At 40.9% G+C, this 25,642-nt stretch overlaps 1 protein-coding gene across 3 annotated transcripts; it reads right to left on the bottom strand.

The window, feature by feature from the left end:
- Positions 1 to 5,999: 5,999 nt before the first annotated feature.
- On the bottom strand, positions 6,000 to 22,682 carry MOSPD1 (motile sperm domain containing 1). Of its 3 annotated transcripts, none has more exons than XM_049827562.1 (6): positions 21,053 to 21,952; positions 14,923 to 15,179; positions 14,664 to 14,739; positions 11,214 to 11,440; positions 9,108 to 9,269; positions 6,000 to 6,665 (listed from the first exon to the last, which is right to left on the bottom strand). In XM_049827562.1, exons 2-6 carry the CDS (start codon positions 15,074 to 15,076, stop codon positions 6,634 to 6,636), a joined length of 651 nt encoding a protein of 216 aa, XP_049683519.1. In that variant the 5' UTR covers positions 15,077 to 15,179; positions 21,053 to 21,952; the 3' UTR covers positions 6,000 to 6,633. The 3 variants fall into 3 exon arrangements, with proteins under 3 accessions (XP_049683519.1, XP_049683517.1, XP_049683518.1); XM_049827560.1 differs by lacking the exon at positions 6,000 to 6,665 and adding an exon at positions 6,672 to 8,523 and having other exon boundaries at positions 21,053 to 22,682; XM_049827561.1 differs by lacking the exons at positions 6,000 to 6,665; positions 21,053 to 21,952 and adding exons at positions 6,672 to 8,523; positions 20,544 to 20,660.
- Positions 22,683 to 25,642: the final 2,960 nt, after the last annotated feature.

Below are 25,642 nucleotides of genomic sequence, written 5' to 3' on the forward strand. Positions count from 1 at the left end.
GATGCCAGGAAAAATGACCCTGTGCATTAGCCAGATTAACTTGCTAGGGTCTGCTGTGTGGTGTCAGCCAGTTGATCTGAATACTCAGCTGAACAGCTGCCCATGGTCCTCCTGAGATTAGTATGAGAACTTAATCCTAAATTTGTTCTTTTCACCTTCAGAAAACTGAGTGTAAATGATCATCAGCCCATACAAACAAAACAGATCTCCAAAGTCTTGTATTGGTGAGACTGAGATATTTTGATTTATAACTGTGTATTGTGGTTCTAATATTAGTGCTGTATTTGTGAGTCCAGCCCTGCTATTGTGAGATTATTTGCTAGTGAAGTGACTAAAGGCAGGAATGACTTCTGGAGTTCCGTCAGCTAGCTTCCAGCCTGAGAACAGCTTGTGCCTTTCTTAGCAGTAGTCATTTCAGAAATGTTCACTTTGTGCTGTTGTGTTCTTGCATATGTTGGAGTCATAACTTATTTACTCAAAATAGAGAGCTTCAGGAGTCATAATTAAAATGTGTGAGCTCTTCATATCCTGTTTTAAGCAACCTTTCATCACCAACTGGCAGATGGAGTTTAAGTTGATCCCTTTTCTCCTGGAAATACCAAGTTAAAATATTTGTAAACGTAATTGAATGTTTACAGCTACAGTACAATACTTAAAACCTTACTGATCTAAAGAGGAGCGCTTGGCTTGCAAGAGTCCTTTTCAATAACTGGATGCACAAATTGTCACCTCATGTTTTTTAGGTGGCATCTGTTTCCTAAGGGTGTGTCTTGGATAGTTGATTGTTTGTTTGTTTGTTTTACCTGTAACAGCAGAGTCTTCCCGTTTCTGTGTATTTGGGATGAGCATCCTTGTTTGATAAACTTGAGACCAGTTGACCTGCCTAGGTCTTGATCAGGAGATACCTTTCCTCTGTCAGAGTGGACTCCAGGCAGACGGCTACCCTACAGCTGGGAGACCCAGACCCCGCGTATGGGATGGAAGGGAGAGATTCCTTCCACTGTTGGGGTTTTGTGGTAGAAGCATGAGGGAGGAGGGGGGCGAATAAACAACTGAAGGAGAACAACCTTGTTTGACTTTTGGTAGCTGGCTTGGGAACCGAAGTTTCAGAGGGGGGAGGAGTTGAGTGCATTTAAACCAAAACCAAACACGGCCTCTTCATGCTGGTTCCTCTGTGTCTCTCAAGGAACGGGTGAGACTTCCCCAATCCCATGAAGATTCCCCAGACAAATCTGGCATTTATCAAATTTAAAATTCTTCTAATAGTTTAGTTTCTTCTTTTACTTGCTTCATAAGAGCCTTGGAAAATGTTCGTTATTTAAGACTTCCTTCCGTGATTAATAATGGCATGTGAATGTTTAGAATTTTGCTGGGTGCCAACTTAAGTAGGAAGAGCTGCTCAAGCAGGGGCAGTTTTTGCTGCAGGTACTTATCTCTGGAAATGTGGTTCTCATGACTACTTTTTTCCCTTGTGTGGAGGAAAATCAAAGCCATGATGTACATCTCATGCATTGTTTATTGTGGCACAGAAATAATGTACTGCGTTGTCTTTCAAGCCAGCTTAAATCAGGCTGTGTGGCACTGAAATAGCTGCAAGAAACTTCCTGCTAAAAATAAATCAAGATCCTTTCATTTTAAGTGCGTTCGCTTCAGCAGTCGGTTTTGCTTTTGGAGATTCCTGGCAGATTCCTGAGGGAAAGGCACTAATGCGTTTGGTGCTGTTGATGGAACACGGGATTCCAGAGCCTTACTGCAGTTTTATTTGTCTCCTGATGGTGGCTTCTTGTTTGTCAAACCATATGCTTGTCTAATGCCTTGATGTTCCTACCTCAAGCCACCTAGAGTATCTGCAGTTTCCTAGAGAAGAATGCTCTCATTTGTTATTGTAAATTGTATTGTTAATTCCTTTTTTTTTTTAACTGTAAACAGGGACTTAAGTTCCATTACAGACTCTTGGTTCTTTTATCCCAGGTCTTTGATATGCATTTTATCAGTCATCTTTTTTCTTCTTAGTATCTCTTGTTCTGCTAGCATCAAGATGACTGCAGTTACGTTGTGTCTGAATTGATGTTCCACAGCAGAGGTATTACAGGGAGCCTGTTACTCGGGTGGGCCTTCTTACCGACCTTTTTCCTCACACTGAGATCATCCATTGCTTTGATTGTGCTTCTGTAAGCATGGTTGTGCTCTTGCTCAAATTATTCCTTTCCAGAGTCTCTGCTGTTTCAAAGACCAGCGTGCATTACTTTGCCAGCATGTAATTCCACATTATATTGTCAGCATGGTTATAGAGCTTTGCAAATTTTCAAGAGCTGATATGCATTAGCTACAGTTCATTATCCAAAGTAAACAGCTAGTTAGCGTACAGCAGAGAGCTTCTACAGAAGACAAAAATACACCAAAAAGTGAGTGTATCCCCTTACTTGGCTTTAGTTAACACTGTGTCGCCTGCCTGTGTTTATTACTCCAGTACTCATTTTTTGAGGATACACGGGTTCTATAGACTCCTTTCATTTATACGCTTGTTATCTTTAAACGGCTCTTGCTAGACTGGGTAGCAATGGCTTCCCAATCTTCACTAGCTTATGTGGAGCAGTACTAAGCAAGTGAAATGCTGCTGGCAACAGCATACTTCACTTTCCTTCAATGGTTTCAGTCTTAACTTAATTTCCTCAGGGAGCAAGCTATGCCTACAGGGAAGGTAGACTCGATTGCCAGCACCATTAACTTAGGGTGTTTCTCCTCCAGCTCTAATGAGAGACGGTGCCTTCTCTAGCACTACCATGAGGAGGCAAGTGCCCTGTTTCAGAGGGATGTAGGCGAGAACCTGTTCTTCCATGGCCGCTCAGCACGCAGCTAGGCAGGAGGATCAAATACCAGGATTGCTCAGCCCTGCATGCTTTGTATTGCAGTCTGTTCCCTTACTACCACTTTTTTCGGCTGGGGGAGTCTCATGCAAGGTCAGAGGGCAAATTACCCGAGCTGCTCTGACGCACAAACTCAAACCTCCCTCCTGGCAGTGAGGATGATTTAAGGTTTGGGGTTTCAAGACCTCCTATTCAGCTTGGTCCCTGAATTTTGAGGTTGCCCTAGAGCACCACAGGCCCTATGAAACACAGATCACTCAACACCTGAGAACTTTCTTTCCTGTAAACAAAGTATTCTTGGATCTGGCTGACGGGCTTGGGCAAGTTCCCTTGTGTAGTGTTGCCCTACCAGTGGGCTGGATTGCCAGTGCAGGTAAGTCTTAAGGATGAGATGATGAGATTCATGCTCCTGACAAAGGAAAGGGGTGATGGAACTTGGCATTTAGAAGGAAACCTGTTACAAGGAAAGCCAGGTATCTTAAATATACATTGACAACTGAGAACTGAAATATGGTGATTTATTGCCAAACCTATTTGGCAGCCTCTTTCCAGTTTAGGCTTGTTTGTTATCAGATACTTGTGAACGTAAAATGAAATAACATACGATTGACTTTGACAATTCTCAGCTAGTTGATTCCAGGAAGGATTTCTCCGCTTCGTTGTTGAAGGCACAGTTCTGTGCATGGGCTTCTCTTGGAGCTGCTGCAAATGCCACTGTTAAGCTGTTTAAGTAAGAGCAGTGACTGTTACCATCTGACAGCATGCTCAGTTATCTTCCTGGGGCATGTTTTGAGAAATGTCAGCAGCAGCTCAGCATTTCCCTTTGCAGGGACTGGATCTGTTTCCAGGTGATCTCCGTGTACGGCTGCTCGACCCACTCTCCCATCTCGGGGGGCTCCATCAGCTGCGATCCCTGGTGAAATGAACAGATTATCTGAAAGCCCTCTCTGTCCCTGGACCTCTGAAACAGTTATGTTAGGTCTACTGTAGTTTTAAGCATTCTGTGATTCACTCCTTCAGAGAAAATAGGGACATCTAAACGTTTTCTGATCCAGACAGGTGCTAACACCTAGAGGAGATCATGTACCAAGCCTGTAGCATCTAGGAGCGATGCTCGTGAAAGCGATCTCGGCAGCACTCCCATTTCCTGCCTGCCAGCACTGCTTGTTTGAGATGATATCAGTGCCACAGCAAGTGCTGGGTAAACAAGATGATTGTTTCTGCTGGATGATCTTAAAGCCCTCCTAACTGTCTGCTGAAAATACTTTTCCATTTCAAGGAAATGACTGTTTTGTTTGCGTTAGGAGTCAGGAATGGGAAATGACGTGAACACTTAACTGTTTCTCCTGGTGTTTTTAAGAGGAGGCATATTCAGTGTCTTGGGTCTTATTTCCAAAGGCATTCAGTGTTTTCCGTAACCCCATTAAGTAAGTACTAGAGGTGTCTGCATGCATACATACATAATGTACACAGGCACACCCCAGAAAAATATCTTCTAAATCTTGTGTATCCACCTGGTAAAATTTTACTAGTGTCTCCCTGTGACCGTGCTGTAACATGATTTGATATATTCCCTCCCACAGGGCCGAACTGAACCTGTCCTCAGGTCTCGTTATCCCATCACTGGAATAAATCTGTGATTATACAGTGTTCTGTAATCTCCCTGAAGTAGAAAGAAGTAAAAATTCACATTTGTCATGCTTATTTTGCCCAAGCACCAGTTTTATCTGCATCTGCTGAGCTACACTGTGCATTTAATCTTTTTTATCTGTGTATTGCTCCTCGTCCTTGAAAAAGAAATGGTCCAATGTTTTAGTCTTTTTAGTTGCTGATAACTTTTTGTTACTGATTTCTTTGGTCAAGGTGTTTTTCTAAGCCAATCGCTTCTCTTTAAATTCCTTGAAAACAAACACTGGCAATCTGGGTCTCCCTTGTCCTGTCACCTCACTTTGCAAGTCTCATGCGTGCACCGTCCTGCAGGACTAAGGTGCCTGCAGGTGTCAAGACTTGGTTCTCTCTCTTCCATGCTTTCGCAAGTGCCTGGCAAAACACATGCTGGCCCATGACTGGAATGCCAGCATATAACGGGGGGAAAAAGGTGGGTTTGTGTTTTATTTTTTCATCAGCTTGGGCAAAATAAAATGTGTATCTTAATACGTAACAGCCAGGCTAATGTGCCATGTGGCAGTTTTATCTCCCTAATGTCTGTTCGATTCCCTTGCCCTTCCCCAAAAAGCAGCAGGTTAAACAACCTCATGAAAATCAGAATTAATAGTGTAGGTACTTAAGAATAAGAGCAAAGCTACAAGAACGCAGCTCTACAGTGGCAGGAAAACACTGTGACCCAAACACAATCTCGGTGTTGGGAGGCAAGCACTGTGTCTGCAGCACAGGCTCTAGAACACAGTGTTCTCAAACCAGTTAGTGACTTTTTTTTTTTAAATGAATGTTAATGTTTGACTTTTCTTTATCATCTGACGCTGATAGATGACACAATCTCCATTCTTCTGAGAATCAGACTAAGGTAACATTTTATTGCCCTTTAAAGACTTATTTGTATTATATATAAGAAAAAATGTACAGTGATTAACAACTTGAATTCAACCTTTCTCTCTCTTTTTTTTAAGCAACACTGTTACCTGCATGGTTTTTTTTTGTACTTCCATGCATAAGCAGAAAAGTGACCCATAACATGCAGGGGGAAGGAAGGTTTAATTTCCAAACTGCTTTTTATACAGATCAGAGTGTATTATATAGGCTTCTTTTAAACAAAGATTTGTGTGTATGAATCAAATGCAGTAATAGCGGCCCTTCAGTAGAAATATTTTTCAACTTAACATCTTGACAATGAAATGTCAAATGAAGGAAAATGCTCATATGAAACAAGATAAATGTTCACCTGGATTATAAAACTGGAATTTGAGCAGGACTTTCTGCTACAAAAGAAATCTCTTATCTTAGCTGGGGGGGGGGGGAGAGGGATGGTGTAGAGGAATGCCTTTGTTGTGACAGTTTGGTCTCTAAAATAGAAAAAATGGTGAATTTTATATTGGTGTGCAGAGTGAGTTCAACTTCTGTTAATGCCACTTAGTTCACATATTGCATGCATCCCTAAGAAATGAAAGGATCTGATTATAGAACTTGTTGTTTATTGTCTACAATTGTGATACAAAATGGCTGTTGCAGGAATTATTTCCCCAGTTAAGAAAACGAGCGCTCAACAATATATTGGTAATGATGAAGTAAGGAATTTGAGCATTACTTCTCCTAAAATTCATGGTTTATTTCGTAGTTTCACTGATGGAATTTTTCATTTTCTTCAATGATTAGTCATGACTCTCATCCTTCTGGTATGTATACATAAGTGTTATGCACCAGCCTCAGCATGTACAACCACAAACCAAATGAACGTTTTACATAAGACAGTTTGCTTTTATAGTGATCACGCACTGATGTGAACATAGACTAAAAATAACAAATGTTGCTTTAATAAGGATTTTTTACAGTAGGCATAGATATAAAAGTTTTTCAAATTATTTTCACAGGTATCACTGAACATTTCATAGCTGTCTGTTACAGAAGCACCGAAAAGTGCTTTGAGTCTTTCATTTATTATACATAGTTAAAATATATTACACTTCTGAAGGTATCTTAAATCACTGAACAGTTTTGCTAGCATCTTAATGAGCCAAATGGGAGTAAAAGGCAGTCCACATTCATGATGTGAATATACAGTAAGGTGTTTGACATCCTATTAACTCATTGCTCATGTTCTCAAAATAACCATGGTGATGAGACCTGAAAGACAAGAATTAAGAACTAAACACTATAATTTCACTGAATAAAACATTTAAAGACAGTTTACCCTGTCACAGGCCAGAAAATAAGGTGAAAGTACATAAATACATGCAGAGTTTATATATACGCTTCACTTAAATATTAGAAATATTACTCCAAATTTTGATGTAGTCAAAAACTGTGTAAAAAAAAATACACTGAAGTGCAGTATATCTAGTAACTAAATGTCAAAGAAGCTACAAATACTCCACACAATTATTGATCTTACTATGGGAAAATCTTAACATTGAGATTTTGACTTGGGTAAGTGTAACACTAGCATACAAGCTACCAGTTTTCATGGGGGCTAGTCATGGGCAGTGTAATTCAATTGCTGAACCATCACTAAGGCAGATTAGCTGAAGGCTCCAAGACATTTTTGTTTCTGCTCTGTGCAGAATAACTGATCAAAGACTAGTTTTAGACAAAGATGTTAAGCTTCCTTGTCAGTCTGCATAGGGAGCTTTCTACAGAGTCTTTGTTGTGACCTTTGAAGAGGGAGGGGAAAAAAAAGAACTGCTCTGATAGAGGTTAAAAACAATTAAAAACAGATGAAAGCAGGAAATGTGGGGCTTATAAATCTACTCATGACACACTGATAAGTTCACTTTAATTATGTGCTGATACAGGAAAAAGTACAAATCTGCAAGTTCTTAGCCGTGAGTTACACGGCACAAGGCAAAGAGGCATATGGAAAAACATAGGGCTCCTTGAATTCCAACCTTACATAACATCAAAATACTAATTTATCAGTTCTTAGGCAATCTTTCTTGTAGACTCAGATGATGTTAATGTAACAGCCTTTCACTGCAGAGACCTTAGCTAAAGCCTACAGATACCACCATGGATAAAGAAATTCCTGAGACTATTCCACTATCCTGCCACTACATGCTGATTTAACTTATTTACTTTATAAAGATTTTGAAGATAGAAGCATGACAGAACAGAGTTGTAACACTGCCTTCCATTAGATAAGCAATTCATCCATTAAAGAGGAATTACAGTTCAGCTATTTCTTATGGTCTGTATTAGCTTAGACAATTAGTACTACCCAGAACTGCTGTAGGCCTTTGCTTGGATTATCTAAATCATTGCAGAGTAATAACAGAGGCTTCTAGAAGCTGCTACAGGACAGCCTATACCACTTGTACAGGGACTTGCAAGCAATAAAGGGTTTAACTCATTTCTGTAAAGCAAATACTTCTCAGATGTCATATAGCCCAGTTGGTGTGGTATTAACCTCCCTTTTCAATTAAATGCTACACAATCCAGTTGTACTTCGTTGTGGAAGAAAGTGGTTTCATCTTCTCAAGAGCAATCAACTTTCTACATGAGCAAAAGTTGCACACAGAAGGATCTTTTCATGAACACTAAAAATGCTGATACCAAAGGGAATCAAAACCTGTGAGAACTTCACAGTGAATCTAGAAATGGGTTAAGTTGTTGCAAATAAAGTCAAATGGTTTAATGCTATAGTTAGCACCAGCAGGAACTGGAGTAATTTTCAAAGCTAGAGATAGTTTTCAAAACTAGAGATAAAAACAAATCAAGGATTAGTGCAAGGTCCTGATCTGAAAAATACATCACTATCAGCTCAGGCAAAGAGCGACAAGTGAGTTTTCAAACCATTTCAGCAGACTGACTTGCACGAGTCAGTCAACTGAGTGTATGCATTAACCATTAAGAACTTGCATCTTTTCCCATCACTACCTCACCTCTAGCTATCAGTTTGAAGCTGCCTAGCTCGTTTCCTTTAAATCCTCATTTCTGCCAGGTAGTGGGACAGGAGAATTGAGTTTAGTGTGACTGTTCTTCAAATCTGAAATAGTTATAGAAAAATAGTCATAACAAATGAAATGTGCAACTTATCTATGCTTGCTAATTTAGGAGCAAGTTATAAATTGGGAAGAAGGTGGTAGTGGTCTCTTAGGAAGGGTTTACAACAATTTATTTCTACACATTTCAATTGCTTATCAAGAAGGTAGTGAATAGAGCCTTTCAGACCAGCTCGTCTGGGTTGGAGAGAAACAAAATAACAGAAGAGATCTACGTTCTGCAATAGAGTAACTCTCCATTTCAATATAAGAACAAGAAACAGTATATTCCATTCAGTTTTGCTGGCAGATGACTACAATTGGCCAGTCATCAAATGAAGGTGAAATTAACATTCAGGGGCCTGTATATAATAAGTATCAGCTAAAATCTGGTCTAAAATACTTACAATAACTGATTTACCCTGATATCACTACAGCTGCAAGTTAAAATATAAGTAGAGATGAAAAACAAAATATAGTGTGGTGCTTTGTCTCCATCAAGTTTCCTGAAGCCAATGGCAAACACAGGAGAAGTTTCCCAAATGACTGGAAGTTGCAAGAAAACATTTACAAAATCCAAAATACTTACCTAAAACATAAGCAGCTACTAATTTTTGATTCACACTTAAATGGAGGTAGAGAGGCACCAGGGATTCCATTTCCCCCAATGTAGGTAGCATTAGTGCTGCAATACACACTATTCCCAGGAAGACTGTTAGTAAACTAGGTCCCGACGAGGCAGTTCTGTTTTCTGAAAAACAAGATGGTACCAATTATAAGGAACATCTAACCAACATAAACATTAAATATTCTGCAAAAGCGTTCGCAGTACATTCAAGCTGTAATAGCCTAAGATTTTCTTTTCCCTTTGGAGTAGGTGGGAAACAACTCTTAAACCCACCCTTCTAAACCTTCTGCATTTTGCAGTGAAGGCTGCTTCCTGTTCTGACACTGGAACTTGTTTTCACATGACTTTCCAAACCCCTCCCTTGTGGAGGAACAGAGCCTGCCAGGCCCGGTAGCTATGTATACACACTCATGACAGCTGGGTGTTTGAGCAACACTTGAGGTTTCACCATGCATTCTGACTCCATTCCTTGATATGTTCCTTCAGTGATTAGTAATCAGTTAGGAAAGAACACCTAAAAGAGCTGCACAGGCAGGTAACTGCTTACATCTCTAGAACAAAACTTGGCTACAGTAAGAACACAGGTTCTTGGGCCAGATGAGTTCCCCTTCTTTCTCTAGAGGATTCAAGGGCTGCACCTGCCAGAACCAGTTTATATGCCACAAATCGGTATTATTTGAATCTTACTTTTAAGAACTGTGAGAGCAAATCACTCTGACAGTCCAATATCACCCAAATAAGGAAATGCAAACTATAGATGAACTGTCCTTCACAGTCTTTATTGCACTGCAGTTTAACAGCTGGAACCTACCCAAAGGCACACTGTGTAATCTTTGAAAAGTGCTGTTAACATGTTAGCTGAATACCTCTCACCAAATTCTTAAGACCCATTGGAAATTAGCCAATGTTTTTATCAAGTTTTTCTATCCTCAGTGACTAGCAATACATGTCCTATTTTAATTCCATAAATCTGTTATTTCTAGGTTGCAGGTTATATGGAAAGACTGTAGTTGCTTTGTTTACTGTTTTTCTGTAAGCAACCAACATAATGTAGTCAACGAGGTTTTTAAGCAGAGAAATAGCATTTGGATTAAGACCAGTATCAGATTGTTCAGGATGGTTTGAAACCTTTGTACCAGAACAACTATCATAGTAACATGTTATTCTGTGAGCCCAGAGATCATTGTAGGTTTGCTTTAACCATGTATCCCATTAATACCTATCTTGAGGTTTTTTTAAAGTAAAAGGTGTTTCACTAGCCAACAAACTATGTATAAACAGAGAAACAATTTGGTTTTAACAAGAGGCACACTCTCAAGCAGGTTCATCTATTTTCTGGAATTGATTTTTGTTCTTGTCATGAAAAATAAAACAGTGACAAGAATGTTATAGTATAAATCAGTAAAAGTAACAAGAAGGTAGACTGCCAAGTCAAGAAGAACAGGTTTAGATTCAGTTCAGGTAAAACTTGATACTTTTTACATCTCCCCCTACCATTTCAACTTAACTGTTAAGTCCAGGTTTTGCTCAAGACTGTTGATTCACTTCTTCACATATGAAACATGCAAAGAATTTTCAGCTAGTGACTGTGCTTTTCTGTACTTGTGAGACAGACAAAGGAGATGGCGCAGAACAAGGACCACTTTAGAAGATATTTTGGCAATATTTTCTGCTCATCAGGAAATGGAGGATTAAGGGTTTGGAAGAAACTCAGAAGGGGCATATGTTCTGAAATAGCCCAAGGGAAAAAATAACTGCCACCCTTTTGCAGCTAAATTCCCATTGGCTGTAGCAGAATTTCTGCACCAGAGGAATAGAGGATGTGTTCTCTCTCCAAGGCATGGCATGCAAACATAGGGCAGCAAAGGGTCTTGATTAATCAAGACAGCATAACCAGAATTGCTGTAGTTTGAGTTCCTGGGCACTATCATCCCCCAGTGATAAAGACACTAGTCTTACAGGTAAGAAAAGGAACTATTTTCAAATTTATTTTAGTCTAGCCTTTCTAGTCACTTGAGCTACTCATAACTGATTAAGAAGACAGGAGAAGTAAAAGATTTCAGCTACCTGGTTGACACAAAGTCTGCTCAAAAAAGACACTTTCAGCCAGGTGTTCTTTTATTCGTTTTTCCTCCTCTTCCTTTTGTTGTTGTTGTTCCTTTGCAGATGGAAGTAGAGTAGCAATAATCTCCTTTTTCCCTAATGCTTTCCTCTGGCTCTGCTCAGACACTTGTAGACGAAATTTATCTATCACACCATAGTAAGAAGCCCGAACATCTCTGTGACGAATCACACTGCAGAGGAAAACAACATTTTCAAACAGAGGAACTAATAAGCAGCACGTCTCCTATGGAATTACGTCCTACATTCCAATGTTTCCCCTCTTTCCTCCTCCCACAGATGCATTGCAATAGTCCAGATCCCCATTACCTCCTCCATCACTCAATGTTCTTGAAGATTTGATCTTGCCTTCTCTCTCCCCTCCTTATGTTCGCTCTGGTTCCCAAATATATATGCTCCAATTGGCTGGCCAAAAAGAACAGTTAATTCTTTATCTCAAGCACACCTTTTCCTCAATCTAAGGCCTAGCTGCCAATTTGCACGAAACCTCAATTATCTGAAAGATGCCTCCTCCTTTATCAAAGTTGTTTGATGCTGGCCAATGATTTTAAAAGGTACAGGGTGACTGGAATGGACAGGGAAGAAAAGAAGAAAAGTACAACTGCCAAACACTTGAACAGGTGATGGCAAAAGTCTGGCTTTTTGAGGAAACCAGGCTCAGAGCTTTACAATTATACTTTCTCAGAAGCAAAACTCAGTCCCTCTATGGACAAGAGTCAGCTAGATGTAAAGGATTTTCAAAATCAGAAGCCCACCATTAAAAGCATGTAACAGCGCAGTAAACATGACAGCTACGTATTTACAACAACATTTCTCACCTGTCATTCAGTGACTAAATCCGGATCTCAATAGCAGAGCTCTGTGCTGTCAGAGCTTTGCTCATCAATCTAGCTAACCTGAGCATGTTTCATAGCCTGCATTGAAATACATGATGCTGCAGGTACTTCACTAGCTACGAAGAGCTATGCCAGGCATAGACACACAAGCTGCAGTCACAACTCAGACTGCAGTATAGACATATTCTCCAAGTTACAGCTAGAGAGTCAGCTATATTCTTGGTAAACTTTCTCACTGTCCAGCAACCACTCTGTTGCTCTCCTGTTTTGAATAGGTTGACCAAGATGGTTTTAACAGTAAGACAGGGTTCTAGTTTTATGGCATTTCATGGACAAAATTGTATGTGGGGCCTATAAAAGTCAATCTTAAAATAACACTCATCAAAGGCAATACAGACCTCTGAGCAGTGCTCTGCTTAACTGCCTCCTCTCTGCATTTATGATTCATTATGAAAATAGGTATCTAGCACTAAAAAGCTATAATATTTAGGCTTTGAAGTCACATCAGCTCTTAGGGTTAATACGGATTCCAGTTATTTTTCCAAAGTGGAAAACTTGTTTTGCGACAGGCTATTCTACATTTCTAAGATAACAATAGCTAATCTGAAAAAATACCTACGTATAAGTGATTTGGCTTCAAGAAGGTTGCCATCTCCTGAGGGGAAAAAAATGATTCTACCCTTAGTAATACAGGATAGTAGTCTTAAAATTGCTTCAAGAAACCTATCTTTGTGATTAATATATACATTAAAATGCTGCAAGAAACAGATCTTTGTGTTTCAGTCTTCATTTAAAGGAACTATATCACATCAAGGTATCTACAATCATTAACACATAGCCAGGGCTTGTAACTGGTATCTAGTTTGAATAGACTATTCAACAAGGAAACGGAGAGTAAGTTATCCCCCAAGCGAGAAGCCTGCAGGAATGTACGTAGTTTTATGTCACTTGAGAGGCAAAAGAGCATGCTTATGACAGGCTTTCAGCAAGCTGAGTGTTGGCTGGGCAACTGCCTTCACTAAAACAAAAGGCTTTTCCCCCCCAACAATCCTAATTGACACAACTCTGTGTATGAGAACAGAAGATTCAACTCTTATTTCCTCCTTTAACACTTACTTCTAAATTTTTGTTTCTACTCTTAGTACCATGATACTAACTACCAACCTAAACAGAATCTTTACATAACACTGTGTTATGAGAACATGCATCTGCTGCCAAGCAAAGAGATATTTTCTGCAGACCCTTATAAACAGATACATTCTCCTGTTTCTTTTTAGAGACCATTGCATAATTGGAAGCTCTGTAGAATATCTGTTTATCTGGCAAATGGCCATACTTGCATAGTACTGCTCATATCCTAGCAGTAAACACTGCCCTTAGACAGCAACCATTGGAATGGGATGGGGGTTTTGCTGCACAAAAAATTCCCTTGGAAACATGCATATGTCTTATTTTCCTTTATTTAATAAGACATTTGTTTAAGATTACCCAAATGTAATCAAGCTTGTGTAAATGTCTCCTAGACTGGAACAGCTCAGCAATACGCTGGTATATTCTGACCTGGTTTGTTCCATTTTTAGGATTATTGCCCCTGCCCACTGAAACTTTTTAGTTCCATGTTTTAAACTTCCTTTCCATTTGGTGAGTCCTTGGAATTTTCCAAATTACACCTAAGGAAAACAGTCTGCAGGAAAGAGCCATTCCCCAAGCACAGTACTATTTATCTGACAAAAGACAGATCATTCAATAGCAGTTTTTTGTATATGGCCATTTGTTAACCAGAGATTCCAGGTGGTGTTTTACAGTTTGTAAATTTCTATTCAGAAAGCTCGGTCTGCTCTTTTAGGTACTTCATACTTTCTTTAGCTGTATCTGTACATCAGCACAGAAAAAATGTGGCAAACGGAAGATGAAAAAAGTTGGTCTATTTCAGCTTATATACCTACTCTACTTTGAATTATAGCAGCCTACAGACCCTATATGTTATTGTGATCATTTAACTGGCCTACTTATTTTCTCTGTTACTGGGTTGGGACCTGACAGAAGAAACAAGTAAAGGGGAGACAGAGAGATCTGAGACCGAGAGAGGCAGTTGGGGTGAAAGGTAGGCAAAAGTACCTTTATTAAAAATGGCCCAGGAAAGCGTGCTCAGTAGAACTGCATACATTTTCATTTTGCCAATCTGCAAACAAATATTTCTCATAAAGAAATCCCAACCCTGAGGGTCTTGCTTTTCTTGTTATTTCTAACGAGAAAGTACTCAGGGGAGGCTCATATTACTCTCACTGCTGGTTTACAAACTATACTACAGGATGCATTTACTAGCATTTTATTTATGCTTCAAGGCAAAATTAAAGAAGGAAGTATCTCCAATATTATAACACCTCTGCCCTAGAGTGAAAGCCACAAGAATACAGGAGATTAGGAAAATATTATATCTTTATCCAACTTAGTTTATACTATGCATGCTGTCATTTACTACCTCTTAATAAGAAAAGAAATTAAGATAATCAAGTGTTGTACATTACGGAAAAAAAAACCCCAACCAACTTTTACTTACATATCAACACAGCACTGAGGCTTCACTGCACCAGTAGCATCAACCACCGCATATTTATTTGGAGTTGTACAAAGAACTGCAATGAAAAGGACAGTAGTGGTAACAAATCATGAATTAACACCTCATCAACTTCTTCAACAGGTATACATAAAGACACAAGTTTAGTTTTGTCACAAATATGATTTGTTACATGAATTATAATTGGACTGTTCAAGATCATCAACTAACCCTTAAACAGAACTTAACCTAAGAAACCCACCTTTGAATTTTAAGGCAAACTCATAGGGGTTATATAGAGTCAACACCTGCTTGTGTGTTGACTGGTCATCTGCATAAAATATAAGTTCTGTAGGAAAAACAAAAACAGGAAGATTTCCTTCCACTAACTCTGGCTGTCTTTTTTGTTGCTGCATTGGCACTGAATCCTCCTTGCTGCTTCTTGTGTTCTTATGATTTTGTATCCTCAGAGACTTCAGTTTTTGAATCGTTTAAGAATTCCAAAGCATTTTGGCAATTCTAAAAGGAAAAAAAGGGGGGAAAAAGAGAAAAGGCAAGAAGATTATTTCCATAAGTCTATACTAAACTGAGGCAGTCAACAAAGGTGTAAAAATATAAAACGTGATGCTTGGTTATGAATCTACCTTTACTTAAGTTCCTTCAAAAATATGGAAATGGAAAAAATATTTGCATCGACTTTCCATCTATTTAACAAACTGCTATAAAATAAAAGGATAAGCACTTCTTCAGTGTATCATGGCAGCATTTTGGGGTCCTAGTCCACGACTAGGATTGCTTATGCTGGGTCTTTGCAACACAAACCAAACAACAACAAAAAGATATCCCATCCTTGCCTCAGGACACGAACGCTTGAGAAAAAACAGAGCAGAAATGAGGAAACACAAAGACGTAAGGCAGCGGTAGTCACCATTTAGGCAGGAATCTCTCTGCAGTGGTGACCTTCCCGGATGAGGTATAATAACTTAGGTATCTGCTCACATAGGCACTGAGGTATGTCAAATCCCAGAGATTCAGAACAAAAGAATGGGGAACACCTTCACACCTTGTTTAAACTAAACTCTTGTTACAATTGCATGGTAGTTACAGGCAACGAACCAAAAAATAACTGGGATGAATAATACCAAACAGATTTGGGATTTACTATTTGATTTAAAAATAAGACAGGTTTTCTACCACCACTGTCTCTAACCAAAGTATAACCATCGTAATTCTCCCTCTGCCACCCCCACAGTTTTGTTTTATTTTGAGTGACATTCCAGAACTAAAACCAGAACCCATGACCCGACTGAGCAACAATCCCAAGTGTAACTCATAAAAGAAAATTAAGGCCAGACTCCTCAGCACACATACCATTGACTTTACACACTAGACAGAACAAAGTGAAACAGCTACATATATTTTCCCCCACAAGAACAACATATTTTACTGTAGCTCCTATAGGTTAATTATCAAACTGAAGGTGTCCTTTGAGGCTTAACTTTATTCTAGAGTAGAAAATAGTAAAAGAACAAAAAGTTCCTACTGACTCATCAGCTGTCATTTCCACTTCCAGTGAAGCTTTATAAAACAAGGTCCATTTCAGCTGTTCTACAGTCTAATAAACTGATTTGGTTGCACCTTAAGGAATTTAGTTTCTGACCTTTCTAGCAGCAAATAGCCCTAGCATTATGAACAATCAAAAACAAATGCTTATTTTTCCATTCTAAACATCATGATGTTCACATTTCCAAGCACCAGATACATGTTTCATACTTGAAACATGACACAAGTTTAGGTGTTTAGTAGAGTGTATCTGTCATATCTCCAGATTTACAGGTTCTGATTCTTATTCACAAACTAAGCTTTTAAATTTATTTATTTTTTCAAATAGCAAATCATCTCTGTAGAATTTAAATTCATGGCTCTCACTGGTATGTCTTTCCCCAAGATCCAGTTTCTTTTCAGAGCACAGGTTTGTTTCCACTTCACTGAAATGCTACTAATAATATTCTGAAAACAAATCCCCAATGATAGTGTTCCAAGTTGATGTTCTGCTACCTTATTAAGAAGAGTCTAGAAAAAGACATAGCTCTGTAAGTGGCAATTTGGGTTCTGAGTGCTTCTTAGAATTTTGGTGAATCCCTTTTGTTTCAGAAGAATTAACAAACTCTGGATTCACTTTGTGCAGCAAGTGTAAGCATTATTTCTCGAACAAGTTTGTTTACTACTGCAAAGTGAGATTCATTGTTCCATTCAAATATATTAAGAGTATATGAAGAGCTAATGTGGAAAAACCACCAGCTTCCAGGAATACAAAATAACTTCTTTTGAAACTTCTCATAGGCAAAAGATTAAGGGGTTTTTTTTTAACAAAAGTTAGCTTGATGCAGTAAGCATATGTGGAAATCTTTGGTTCCCATACATATCTACACTGCATACATTATGTGTAACAGAAATACAGGCAATCATTGAAATTAGCAAAAGGGGTTTTTTCCTAATAAAGGTTTTAAACTACCGTACAACCAATAGCAAACTACTGCTAGATATTTTAAAGTGACTATATTTAATAAATTTTTAAAGTATTATTTATAATAATTAATATTATTTTGATGCTTTAGTTTTTTATTTAAACACTGCACATGTTTCATTCTGACGCCTGCCATTATACCACAGCTCCAGTTTCTTCAGCTCAGCCAGCGGCAAGTGTTTAGGTGTCCAAAACCCCACAAATCACAACATCAGTGGAGGTATGGATCACTAAGCCTATTAACAGGCTCATTTTTCTTATGCATCCTTTGAAAACGCAACGTGAAAACCTCCCAGGATTCCACAACTTGCAGGCGGAAAGCCACCAATCTTAAAAAAGTATATCCCGTTATTGCTTCCTTTTCTTATTTAACTTGGCTGGATAAGAAGTTACCACCCAAACTGGCAAAAATAAAACCTGGCAAACTCAGGCCTATAGTAGACATGCTTGCTGACACAGCAGTGTCATTCAGGATATAAATTTCTGGATTTCTAAGCAAGCAACCAGCATCCTTTTTGAGACAATAATTTTGACTTAGAAGTCACCTTGCTGGGATATCTCACCAAGTGACATCAGTAAAAGCACTTTTCCCAAAAACTGCATTATGCTGGGCAGATTTGACAGTTTAGTACTAACAGCAGCACACCTTTCATACAGCACTCATCAACAAGAAACTGCAAAGACTTTTACAGAGAAAGTCTCTACCTTCAGAACTTCTCTGCACAGATTAACCCCAAAGCAGTACTCACGTTCAGAATAAGGCTACGCAGCTGGCTATGTTTGGCACTCCAGCCAGTTCATTTAAAAGAAACTTGGCTGCCGCTCTTCTACACCATGCATCGCGGCACAGCAGATTCTCACCGCAATCACTAAATTCTGCAGTCAATAGTCACCATGATTACTTGCAGAACATAAACGTAAGCACATGCAAATCTGTGCAAAACCAAGATCTGTGGTCTCAACTCTGTGACCTACACTGCGCAGATGGGCTTCTCCTAGTACCGCCAATGAAACTCCTTGCAGGTGCAGGAATCTGTCAAATTTAACGCTCATTACAGGATACGGGCCAAAGTGTAACACCTGAACAATGCCAGCTTGCTTTCCAATGCTCTTTGAAGTCCAGACAAACAATTGCCACTGATATTTTTTTTTAGCACAATAAGGATCTTTCCTCCCTGAAGTTACTAAATATATACTGCTGGTGTCACAATAGCATAGATCTGCCAGCGTTTCCTTTGAAATCTCTTTCTTCATAAATTTAACTTGACAGAGAAAAACACAAAGTGAAATGTAACTTCTCTCTAGGCTCACAAATAACACCAATTGTGATTTGTTTTTATTTAACAAGCATCTGCTGAAAAAATAAATCAAGTGAGGAAGTTTTTTGTTCCCATTTTAACTTCCAACAGCCTCATCACCATGGCTTCCGAGTGCATTTGTTGGTTGTTTCTTTTCCTAACAACTGCAAATATCTCTACAGAATGTCATCTGGTAAACACTTTATTCAGAAGATAACCTCTATAGTCATCGTCTCCACATTCCGCTTTTAAAAATTTTCTAATTGAAGTGTAATCTATTTTTATTCTATCTCATGATCTACCCTCTAAATCTACACAATAAGCCTTTCTACACTATATACTCAACAAAATTGATGCCTTTTGAATGCATATTTACAAAATAAGCCACAAAGTCTTCTTCAGAATTCCCTATGTCAAGCTGAGCAATTCCTTTAAGCTACATGTAAACACAGCATATGATCTAAAGCAGATCTATTAAGATTTTGTTTCTCTAAAAGTTTTTGAAGGCCGTAACGTGCACTTACGCAACCCAATGTTTAAACTACCTGCAATTATTTGGGAGAGTCATCCAACAATTAGAGCACAGACCCAGCAGCCAGGATGGCTGGATTCCATTATTGCTAACTCTGTCACTGACACTCCATGACCTTGAGCAAGTTGGTTAACCTCACCTCAATTTGCTAATCTATGAAGGCACATATTCTGCAAAGTATTTAAGTAGGCGGATAGTCACATTTAAACTGGCAGAACTCCTCTGATACTTTGCAAAGCCTGGGCAGAAATATGCTACTGTTTACCTCTTTACAGGGTGATGAGAAATGCAATTAGTAACTGTCTCCAGGATGCTGTAAAATGAAATAGTCTTAGAGCGTTACCTATTAGCATAGATGACAACATGCATAAATCACGCTGATACTGACAGAAAAATTTATTAAGACCACATAATTTTTTCCCTTTATTTTTTCAAATGCTGAAAAGGTGACAGTAACAAAAAAAAAAATTATTCAAATGCAACTAAGAGACACACAAAAGCAGGGAAAAATGAAATAAGAGCTGTGCATTACTTCCAACCCATTCTACTATACGGCTCAGAAGAATCCTATGGAAGACTTTCAAGGGCACATCCGCTGCTCTCGTCTCTATTTTCTCACGTTCAGGCTGCGTTTAATGCACCGAACTGGCTGGTTTTTAAACGCATGTAGTGCTATTCAGTGCTACGCGGCCTTTTCCCCCGTCTCAGGCCAGGCTCAAATCCTCAGCCCAAATGCCAAGATGCCACAGATTAACTGAGGAAAACACTCTTTCCTCCGAGAACGCCGGGAAGAAAGGCGTTCCAGTTTGACTCTCAGAGCGCACCTACTTGAAGGCAGGGAGGCAGCAATCATTGCACACCCTTAATTGATCCTCTTTGTTCTCCGACGCGGAGCAGCAGAGATAAAGGCTGAGGCATCTGCGCTCTAACGGCCTCTCTCCACAGCCTGCGCCCAGCCCAGCCCTGCCCTGCCCCTGGCGATAACGCAGCCAGCACCTTCGCACCGGCACCGTCCCGCACCGCTTCCCCCACCGACAACCTCGGAGCAAGCCCAAGCGAGACCCGTCCCCACCGACACCCGGCCCGCGTTCACTCCCTCCCTCCCTCCCTCCCCACCGGCCCCGGCTGCCCCGCTCCCCGCCGAGCAGCCCCCCGCGGGTGAGAGGAGGTTCCAGGCCGGGCAGGCGGCGCCGCGCCGCCGGGGCCTCGGAGCCCGGCCGCCGCCCCGCTCCTCCTCACGGCCCTACCGAGGGTGAAGGGCGGCGGGCGCCGGGCTCCTCCGCCAGCGCTCCCACCCGAGACGGCACGGCGAGAGACCTGCCGGCGCCGGGGAAAGGCCCCGCGCTCCCCGCCTGAGGGAGACGGGAAGGGAGGGGAGGGGAGGCCCGGCCCGCCAAGGGCCCCTCGCTGCCCGGCCCGGGGCCGCCTGACAAGCCGGGACGGGGGTATCGCTCCTCCCGCCACCCCCCGCCCTATCCCGGGGGTGGGGGAGGGGCGTCGCGCGGCGCCCCCCGCCCCGAACTCACCCCCTCCGGGGCCGCTGGGTGCGGGCTACGCGCGGCGCCCCCTTTGTCCGCCGCCGCCGCCGCCGGCCCACCCCCCCCGCCTGCTCCCGTCACTGCAGGTAGCGTCGTCGCTATGGCTGCCGGGATCGCGGCGGACTCTCTCCCGCCCGCCCGCCATCGCGAGACGTCACGGAGCCCCGCCCCTCCTCCCTCCCTCCCCGCCGCCATGTTAGGTCCGGCTGGCGGCGGGGCCGTCGCCGGCTTCGGGGCCTCGTTCCTCCGATGCTTCCCCGCTTCTCTGCGGGGAGGTGGCTAGGGGGGCGGGAAGGGCCTTCCTTTAGCCGGCTCGGCCGCCCTTCAGGGGAATCCCGGCGCCGTGGGCTACGGGGGGTGAGGACCCCCGCCGGCCGGCGCTCCCCGGACAGCAAGGCGAGGGGAGGCCCAGCGGCGGGAGAGCGGGGGATTTTGCAACCGGGCCGGCTACTCCTCTCCTCCGGGAAGTTGGGGTGTTTTTTTTAAGAATAACTTACCTCATCTCATGGTTTCTGAGGCCTGACCCCTTCCCGCAAGGGTTCCTGGCCCCCCCTCATGGCTCTCCCCGCCGTTGGCCTCGGGGCTGCTCCGTTTCCTGGTGTGTGCGGGTTCCCGTTAAGGCGCGGCTCGGCTCCGGCTCCGCGCCGTCCTGCCGGTCGCTTGCCCGTCGTCCGGCGGGAGAGTCGGCGTCTCTCGCCCGGGCTGAACGCAGGGTAAAAGCGGTAACGAGTCGAACGTACGCTCACGGTCCTCGAATCGTACAGCAGCGCGGCGTCGGTGGGGCATGTCTGGCTAGACATGTTTCTGTTGTTGTTAACCTTGGTTCTGTGTTCCTCCTATTAATGTGTTTTTATTAAGTTAAACTATCTGTGGGCTTCAGCTCGCTTTATGCGGTATCTGCTATCATGTTTTTTTCCTGACTTGGGCTTCTAAGCCGTGTACAAAAAAACCCATGCGGCAGCATAATCGCCACCTACGATCATCCCCAACTTTAAGATTATTAATGCAGCAGAATATTTTTGTTGCAAGTCAGGTGAATAATTGAGATTTATATTAAGCCATCCAGTCAACAGGATTGCAAAATCTTTTACCTCTTACCAGACTTTACCCACCAGTGAAATGAACACACTCCTATGGTGAAATAAACACAGTAGCCATTAGTATTTCACAATAACATCATGAAACAATCCAGAACAGTAAGTAACATATTTTGTCTATTTAAAATTGTGGAAGACATTAAATAAAAAAAAAAAAAAAAAAATCCATTTTGCAACTTAGCCAAGATGTGTGTGTGTTAGCACTCACCTTTTTCCAAATACTACCTTCTGCAGGTCTAATAGTTGCTAGTAGTTCATTAACAGTTTCAAGTCTTACAGCCTCAAATTATATAATAGTACAGTTAGATTATTATATATAGAAATAATCTTTTGTCAGAATTTTTGAAAAATGTATGCAGTGAAAAATGGTAAATTTTTTTGTTTGTTTCTTGACGAGTGTCAGTCAGTTCATAGAGTTTTAACATGTTTTAAAATAAATTGGAATTCTTTTTTTTTAAACAGACTATGAGACTTCAGCCTTCAGGATACATTCAGAAAATTACTATGTTTTTACTGAGTATTAATCAAATGCACGGTCTTCCTGATTTTGGAAACCTGTTTCAGGAGAAGCAGCAGACATAAATATGCTTCAGAGATATTCAAATTAATAATAAACACAATGATCAAATTAGAAAAACCGTAATTTAAAATGCTAGACTTAGAAGCCTATTAATTAGCCAAGTTAATATTTTCCAGTTCATCCAGCTCATTTACAGAGAAAGTTCAAAATCTCTAAAAGCAGGTTTTGGATCTCCCTTTATAAGATGCCCAGGATTCAGCTGTGGTTTTTCTATCACACATTTAATAACATTTGCATCCACTGGCCACCTGTTGAAAACCAGAAATCATGCTGGTCTCCTTCCTCTTCCACCCGTCTATCACTGCAGCTTGTTTCTAGGTTATTTGGTTATTTTAAGAGCCCTGTGTTAAATTAAATGTGAAAACTCTTGCAAGCATACGAGTAGGAGTCGGTGTTCTTCTGTCCTTGTTGCTAGTGCCTGATGCTTCAGAGAGCACAAACCCCACACCCCTGACACTTGTGCAATAGTGTGCCCTTGAGAGAGATTATGTGCCATCCCAGACATTATTAAAGGTACCTATGTGCCATCACTATTTAACCAGCACTGATGTATGCAAAAATATTTTTATCAAGCATACCTGCTTGATAAACTCACTGGTGCCGAGCTTTTTGGTTTTGGGGTGCACGCAAAGCCTGGCTTGGCACAGTCCTACTGCTCTTCTCACTGCCTTGGCAGCATGGCTCAGTGCTTTAGGTGCATGAAAAAATTATTGAGAGGATGTATACGAGTGTGCCTACATGCCATGTGCTGTGGACTGCTCATCTGTGATGTGGGAGATGGAGACTACTGTCATGTGTGGCAGTAACTAGAATTATCTCAGATCTGTGGGAAGTTCTTTCCTTTATCATTAGGTTATTGTTTCTTTTGCTTTCTCCTTCTCCGGCTACTTTCATTTGCCTGAATAATTAACTATTTCTGGGATCAGAGGCAGATTGAGGTTGCAGTCCTTGTTATGATGCTGGTAGAGCAGGGAAAAGATGAGAGGAAAAAATGTGGATGAAGAAATAGTGAGAAATACAGATGCAAAGGAGTAGAGACATAAGATGCAGTAGAGAATCTGCGACAAGTTTGTCAGGTCAATTTAAGTGTGATCTGAGGTGTAAAAAAATTCTGTTCCTGTGGCTAATATTTGGCCCTCTGATTTTTTACCTACCTTAGAAACCACTGCGAGTTACCTAAAAGCATTGGCTAGTTGCCTGTTACATAAAATATTGCCTCCTTGCAGCACGAAACCTGAGACTGGAGTCTGCAGATACAGAATGCTCCTGAATGACTCTGTCGTGGTTTTGGTTGCTGTGGTGATTATCCATCTGTTTAAATACTTTATACGGGAGATTCTCAACTCGTTTACCACAGAGGAGATTTTCTTAAGTTGTGAGAAACACAGCGTTATGCCTGATTCCTTAATTTTCACACTTCATTAGCAAAGAATTCCACTTTATCTGCCATGGCATAAGGTCACTGTGTAGTATTTAGGTAAAGAGGGTATGGCACTGGGTTCTGTGGTCACTGCTAGCCCAGTACGCCTGTAACGTTGACAGATACTTTGTAGTGGTGCAGTGGGAGAGGCTGACTGCAAACAACTTATGAGGGGGCCCCCTTAAATGAATCCTCAACCTGAAGCACTTACACAAAATATATTGTACTTTTTCAAAGTCTGATAGGAAAAGAACTAGCGTGCAGACAGGAGAGACCTAAACATTTTGTATATCTGAGTCTTACCTATAGCTCTTAATTCATTTAATACTCCATAGCAAATATTCTTAATGTGATATTTGGGGTTTCTTGGCAGTTGCCTTCGCCATGGCACAACATGGGAGATCCTCTTTGACTTTGAAGTAACTCAGGAAGTGAAGTGACGTATCTGCATTTCCATTCACGCCCATGTTGTGTTGTTTTTATCTTGTCTTTCTGTGCAAAATGATTTGAGTTTTCTTTCTAATTAATACGAATTTATAAAAAAATCTTCATAAAAGATCTTTTATTCATTTTAAAGGACCATTTTTCATTTTAAAGGACTCTCAAAAGAAACAAAATACTGCATTCAAACTACCACCTTAAGCAGCATACATGTTCTGACTTATAATAGAAGCAACAATTGCTCAACCTAAACTGTCCAAGCTGTTCTTGTAACTTTAATTCACCAGTAAAAGGTTGGCTTTTTTTTTACTTGCTTATGTGGCAGCTTTTCAAATTTCCACCCCCCAGTGGCAGCATGCTGTATTCCCATTTTGTGTCACTAGGGATTTAAATGTTCTAGCATGGTTGGTTTTTGGTTGGTTTTTTTTTTGTGTCAGAGGTTAGATTGTTTGTTTTTATGACTAATAATGTGGACCTTGGGAGCCACATATCTAAGCACCGTTGAGGAAATACCTAGACCTCTGTTAAAGTGTAATCCCTTTCAGGGCATGTCTATACAGGAGAGTAAAGACAGCTCGGAGCTCTCTGCCCATGCTGCACACTGGCTGGAGGCAAGCCAGTTCCACCTTAGAAGTCCTTTAGCTCAGCTCTCTGCCCGTGCTAATGGGTCCCTGAGATGTGCCTATGGACATGGTGAGCACAGCATGTTAGAGAGCCATATTTGCTGCAGAACAGATAAAATGATTTGGGGACAATATAGCCTAAAGTGTAGCTGTCTTTAAAATACTAAATGTAAACAAGGGCAGGTTTCATGCATGCTCTTTCCTGAGCACAAGGTCGGTGTAAGATCTAAGCGATTATTCAAGTCCCTCTCAGATCTTGTACTGAGTGAATTTTGCCCAAAGTATACTTGCATTACACTTCAGACAGGTATCAGGGTTCACTTTTATGTACTTGGTGTTTTACGGTTCTTCATGTGGGAGCTCCTGACATACGCCTTGCTCCATGATGCTGTATGAAAGAAGCCATAATTGAGTCTTAGACACCATGGTATTTATAATCATTTAGAAACCTCAGAGAGAACAAACATTTAGAGTTTTATAGACAGTCATCATCTTTATGAAGTGTAGAATCTATTTCTGCATCGTCTGTAGGACCCTGCTGAGAATCTCCATTGTCCTGCTCATCAGAAAGCTGCAAACCCAGCATGGGCTCTGCTTCTTTCAAGGATGTGCGCATACATCTCTTACAAATAAGCAGTTATGGTTGTTTCATTAGACCTCTAATAACATCTCTATTTCATGTTCCTTCCAAAGATGTTTACTTCAGTGTTGACACATATTTATAATGTCATCTCAAAAGTAAGAGGCTATCCTGTCAGATTTACAGCTGTTATAAAATATGATGCTATCCACATACAAATGGACAGTAGGAGCCTTACAGACATTTTCCCTATTATTACTGCCTTAGGAAGCAATAAAAATCTAACATTTACCATTGGGAAACACCTGCAGAGATTAAATTAAAACTAGATTATATGCTTATCAGT

The sequence above is a fragment of the Accipiter gentilis genome, chromosome 24 (assembly GCF_929443795.1).
Source record: "Accipiter gentilis chromosome 24, bAccGen1.1, whole genome shotgun sequence".
NCBI classification, from domain to species: Eukaryota; Metazoa; Chordata; class Aves; order Accipitriformes; family Accipitridae; genus Astur; species Astur gentilis.

What these genes read in the sequence shown, in the direction of transcription:
- MOSPD1 (XM_049827560.1), bottom strand. Translation starts at nt 15,076, where the DNA reads ATGCAGCAACAAAAAAGACAGCCAGAGTTAGTGGAAGGAAATCTTCCT. An exon ending in GTTTGCCTTAAAATTCAAAG is followed by an intron (nt 14,740 to 14,922) that starts GTGGGTTTCTTA and finishes TTTTCATTGCAG; the next exon opens with TTCTTTGTACAACTCCAAAT. An exon ending in AGTAGCTGCTTATGTTTTAG is followed by an intron (nt 8,524 to 9,107) that starts GTAAGTATTTTG and finishes TAACTATTTCAG; the next exon opens with ATTTGAAGAACAGTCACACT.